Raw genomic sequence first — 5676 nt, 5'->3', positions numbered from 1 at the left:
CAGGTACCTCTTAAAGTGGATAAACTAACTTTTCCGATAAATCTGATCTTGATAAATGAGAAAATAATTTAATAGTAACAATGCTTTTTAAAATATCAGAATTTTCTTCTTTCGTTATGAGTTCCTTTCTGCTTTCGCTTCAATTTTTTCCTAAAAGCATTACTTTCCTCTGCATCGTTTACTTCATCATCATCGTCATCGTCAAACTGTTTTCTTTTCCTGCCTTTTTTTTCCTCCATCTCTTTCATTTCCTGAATTGAAATACTTGAAAATAGTGAATTTTCAGACGGAAGGATGTACCAAGTTTATATACTGTCTGTTGACAATATCAAAATTATGAGATACACACCCGTTTTGCCAGCTTCTGAGCTTCTTCAACTCTTTCCATGAGTAACATTACATCATTCTCTACTGTCTCGAAGAGTGGAAGTTTTTTGCCGATCAAACGTTCAATCCTTTGATAAATCTGAATAGCAGAACAATAAAACCAAAAGTACGATTTGGAATTACGCCACCAGAAGTACTACGATATAGGATAACGAAAGAGCAGTAAATGCGATGTATTTCAAAAACAAGATCGGACTAGTAATACCTACAACTAAGTGCACAAGAAGCACATTAGTCTTAGATCGGCAAACACAACTTGCTGAACTGAAGGAAAGAAAAAAGGAATCTAAACGGTTCATGAACCTATGCCTGCATCAAGAAATTATCTGGGATAAAATAAATTGAAACAATAAACCTCAACATCGTACTGTGTAACGAACGTTACAGCAACACCGGATCGACCAGCGCGAGCGGTACGTCCGACGCGATGAACATAATCCTTGGATTGTGTGGGAACATCATAATTTAACACCAAATCAACATGTGGTATATCAAGACCTATAATTTATTCTTCTTAGCAAGGTCGAAAAACAAAGTGAACAACTAGCAATGGCATACACCAGCGAAGTTCAGATCGCAACAATACAAGAGTCGAAACTAGTGAACATTATAGTAGCATATGCAGATATACAGGAGGTCAAGTTCTATGAGAAAAAACAACGCACAACATGAAATAATATGCTTATACAATACCAGCATGTTCAATTGAGAAAAGCAAGAGAAGTTATGCAGGATAGAATGACCTGACCAAGTTTGCTGTTATGCAAAGCAGTTGAAGTTCTGTTCACTATGAAAGACCGATTCCTCAGTAAAGTATAGGAATGTACAATATTTACAGAAGCTTATGAAGAAGGTGTAAGCTAAACTCCTGATAAAAATGAATAGGAAGTGATTTGGACTGAATAATCAACTAATTAAGAAATTAAGGAACAGGAAAAAATGAAGAAATCATCCCTCACACACCCATAACATTCTGAGAATGTTTTTTTAATAGCATGTATATGGACGAAAATGAGACGTAATGAGCACAAATGTTGATACAAGATTTCTGACATATTGACAGATCAATGCGTCAAAGCCTCATATGTGTGTACTTAACTATTTTTTACAAAATTTCATTTCAAAATAATACCTCTTGATGCAACATCGGTACAAATAAGAGTTGTCGAAGTTTTACTTTTGAATTTGTTCAATGAACCCAGTCGCTTTGCCTACAAATCATATTTGATGGTCGCTTTAAATTCGACTTTTTTTTTCCATTAAAAAAAGGAACTGCAACCTAAATGACATGAAAAAATATTAATTCCTGGAATTACTTGACTCATTTGGCCATGTAAAGGAACAGCACCGAAGCCAAGCTTTCGCAGCATTAACGCAGTTCTTAAAGCTGATACACATGTGGAACAAAACACTATCGCTGTTTGTCCAGCCATTTCGTTTAATATATAAACAAGATAGGCTTCCTAAAATAACATCAACTTGGAGAAAATACGTTTTTTAATATTGTGTGATTGTTTTTTCGTTGTTCTATTGCTATTTGATTTTTTTTTCTATTTAAAATATTAAAATCGAAGTAATTACTTTATATTTATATGGGATGAAGATATAATACTGTTTCAATTTATCAACAGTTTGGTACTTCGAACTGACTTCTATTCTGACTGGATCATTGAGTGAAGCACGCTCTAGTTTGGCTACCTGAAATCCACGAAATAATTATTCGAGAGAAATATTTAAGCACTAGCATAATTTAAGTAATAGTTAAAGTAACAGAATAATATTAAAGTAATAGAACTTGACCGAACTCAACGAAAGCACAATTTATAAAAGAAAAACCATTTCTACAAGCTCATATTTATTGATTTCCTAGGTTTAAGGAAGCCGATGATATTGTGTCACCGCACTGCCGGCTTTCTTAAAGTGGCTGTTACGCTTTGCCGAGTAATATTAAAAGAGAACAGAATCATTTAACAGAGATGTTGCTTGTAGAAAAAAGAAACGACAAATTTCATAAAGAGGCATTGAAACAGCTACATCGGACAAGCCACAGCTTTGCAAAAATATTCAGACCGAGAGAAAGAGCAAGACAGCTGTTGAGCGATTTTAAGGTCCCAAGACTAACTTTTTTTGTCATCGTAGCTGAATACAAATATGTCCTTCTTTCTTTTGGGATAACTTTTAAAATCTTCTCTACTTCCACTTCAAAATCCATATTTAAAATGCGATCAGCTTCATCCATCACAAGATATTTCAGTGCACGCAAATTGAAACCTTTCGTGTTTTCTAAATGATCAACCAACCGGCCGGGTGTAGCTGGAAAACATCGTTGCATCTATTAATAAATTTTAATGTTAGAAAAGATAGTAAATATGGTTTAACTTTGATCGAAATTTGGAAATTCCTGAAGGAAACGAAAACGGTGGGACATTAAAATTCACCAACTATGACATGAGGACGTTTCGCAAGGGCTAACGACTGCGTCACTGTATCTACACCGCCAACGATCACAGCTGAAAAAGCATAAAATCAGATCAGCTTAAGAGATTTTAAGTAGAAACAATTTACAGTGCCGGGATTAACCTACCGATAAGGATTCCAATAGAAGCACCTAACGCCTCAAACTGTTCGCCGATTTGAAAAGCCAATTCTCTGGTTGGGGTAAGTACGAGAGCAAATAATTTCTGCGGAGTTTCAAGCAAAGCTTGCAATATCGGTATTGCAAATGCAGCAGTTTTGCCAGATCTAAAATTGGTTTCTTTAACAATTCTAAGTATAGGTGCAAAACTTGAAATTGATTAAAACTTTCACCAAAAGCTTGTATCTTAAATGGGATTGGCTTATTTTTCCTGACATAGTGATGGCTCACTTTATTATCTTCATATCGTTAGTTGGGAGAAAAAAAAGCTCAATATATTTCACGTATTAAAAAGACAGTTAAATATGAAAGGGCGTTAAATATAATACTATTTACTATGCATTATTAGTGCTGTGTTAGCAAAAGAATATCTCAAGCAAAGAATGATAATATTTTGGAGATAATGACACAGAGCTTTTTCTTGCTTTTTGTCGGGAAAAAATCTACCCCGTTTCAGCAAGACCAATTATATCACGTTTTTTAAATGCATGTGGCAAAGCAGCTATTTGCACTTTTGTAGGTTTTTTCCAATTTAAACGATCGCATGCTTCACAGAGAACATCTGTTACACCCTGAAAATAAAAACGAACTTAAGGTGGGACATAAAAAGTGAACTCTAAGTTCATATCCCTGACCTCCTGATAATGGCATGATTTCACAAATAAACACTGATTGTAAAATTCTCAAAGGAGGTTCAATATGTAAGTCTTTTAAGCCTTTTTTTTTTTCGGAATTTTCTTTGGAAACGATGCCAACGTTAGTAGTTACAACTTGCAATCCTTTTGGACGAGTTTTTTTTAACGATCTTTTATTTAATGTTTATTATATTATACAGACATAAATAATTCCAATCCCATGTCCATTTGTGCTATTCTCATACTCTTTCCTATTCTGGCCCAAATAACGGATTTTTAATTGTGTCGGAAAAACCAGTGCACTACGTTTCGTATTCTGTATGACACCTAGACTGCGGTTCGGAAGAAATCCTGCAGTTTGAGTGTGACTCTCAAAGAATAAGGAAAAAATAACAGATCAAGTAATGTTTTGATTCCAAGGAGTAAAAAAATATCTGAACGAATAGTAAGAATATTTACCAATTGCTGAAATGTTATGTCGTCATTTTGCTCCTCAACTGATTGCGTTGGCACCGCGTCATCTTCATCCGTTGATGAATCAGACATAATTCGGTTTTCTCCCTTTTTTTCGGTCGATTTGAATATATGCTTGTGAAATACTGCAGTGCACTTACCGGTAATATAACACGATTTTCAACACTACAACACATTTTCTGACAAAGTTTACTTTCCAACAAGCTCAGTGTATGCTTCCCAATAACACAGTAACATGCCTTCTCATAATACAACATGCTTGCAAATAAAAATATTAGAACGTAGTATCACATCATGCTCTCCCACAGTGCTACTGTACTCGATAACATCACGACGATGGTGGAGTGATAAGCAGTGGTAAGATACTAAACAATAACATACAAGGAATATCGGGAATACTTTGTATTAAAAATCTCTTAAACCCTTCCTCTGGGAAGTGAAATCTTAAGATCTTACCAAATCCCTCGCCTAGGCAAGAACACATCCCAACTTTCTTTACGGAATCATTTTGCCACTATTTTAAATATCCAATAGTTTTAATTTGCTACAATGATAAGGTACGACATGAAAATCTCAGGATCTCTCCCACGCATTTTTGTTGTCATTATGTACATCAATTTTTCAGGACAAAATGATACATCATAATTGTTTGATACCATTGATTATCACCGAATCCAACATCAGTCTTGATCATTCCCTGTCTCTCACATAAATTTAACATGCAAAATACTGAAATGAAAGGGAAAAAAGGCATTTGTCTGCAGGCCATTTTCTTTTCTTACTTATTTATAGCTTTAAGCAAAAGAAATAGTTATTTCAATGCAAATCACAACAATATCCTCAAAAACAAGAGTAGTTTTTGCCATTCAATCGGCATTATTGAAAGTTTCAAAGGAAAAGTTTATCTTCTTTCTATTATTTGACTTCATCTTGAATTTTCCTCCTCTCCAATAATTTTAATGCAGTCATTCAAGATTGTTCGTTAGTTCAGATGGAATATGCATTGTTATGAATGAAATGGAGATATTCTCTCTGATAATTTTCAATTCTTAGCAGCGAATATTCCTTTTACATTCATCGATAAGCACATTTTGTCGTCGTCATTTTGGGTGAAAAAAAGGAGACGGAAGACGATTTTGCCATTATTATGAAAAGCAATAAGTACTAATGAATCATATACTTAGGATTCATCCTTTTTTTGCTATTGTATCATCACTTTTCTTTCTTTCTTCCTTTTCTCCAATCTCGTTATTGTTCCATTATTTTTTTTCCTTCCCTTTATTACCTCTCATATCCTTAAAACGCCTTCGTTTATTTGCTAAATTCATTTTTTGCTTTTTTTTGAATTCTCAATAAATTTCGAAATTAATTTTCAATTGTTGTTTTAACCAAATTATTACAATTTGTTCGATTTTTATTTTAAAAATCAAAACAACGATTTGTCATCACATCGTCCTTCTGTTTTTTCTTTGCTGAGCCTAAAATGTCTTTGCCTGTTGTTATCGTCCACTTTCTCTCTCCCTCTCTCTCTCTCTCTCTCNCTCT

At 34.2% G+C, this 5676-nt stretch overlaps 1 protein-coding gene across 1 annotated transcript; it reads right to left on the bottom strand.

The window, feature by feature from the left end:
* LOAG_08140 (ATP-dependent RNA helicase in chromosome III) lies at window positions 1-4303 on the bottom strand. The gene is made up of 11 exons (XM_003143672.2): window positions 4117-4303; window positions 3470-3594; window positions 2972-3129; window positions 2826-2897; window positions 2510-2700; window positions 1969-2085; window positions 1704-1850; window positions 1520-1598; window positions 743-885; window positions 350-466; window positions 1-251 (listed from the first exon to the last, which is right to left on the bottom strand). The coding sequence occupies exons 1-11, from the start codon at window positions 4201-4203 to the stop codon at window positions 96-98; spliced, it is 1392 nt and encodes a 463-aa protein (XP_003143720.1). The 5' UTR covers window positions 4204-4303; the 3' UTR covers window positions 1-95.
* Between the last annotated feature and the right edge of the window lie 1373 nt (window positions 4304-5676).

Source organism: Loa loa (genome assembly GCF_000183805.2).
Source record: "Loa loa unplaced genomic scaffold supercont3.319, whole genome shotgun sequence".
Classification (NCBI taxonomy): Eukaryota; Metazoa; Nematoda; class Chromadorea; order Rhabditida; family Onchocercidae; genus Loa; species Loa loa.
This window is presented reverse-complemented; position numbering and strand designations above follow the sequence as displayed.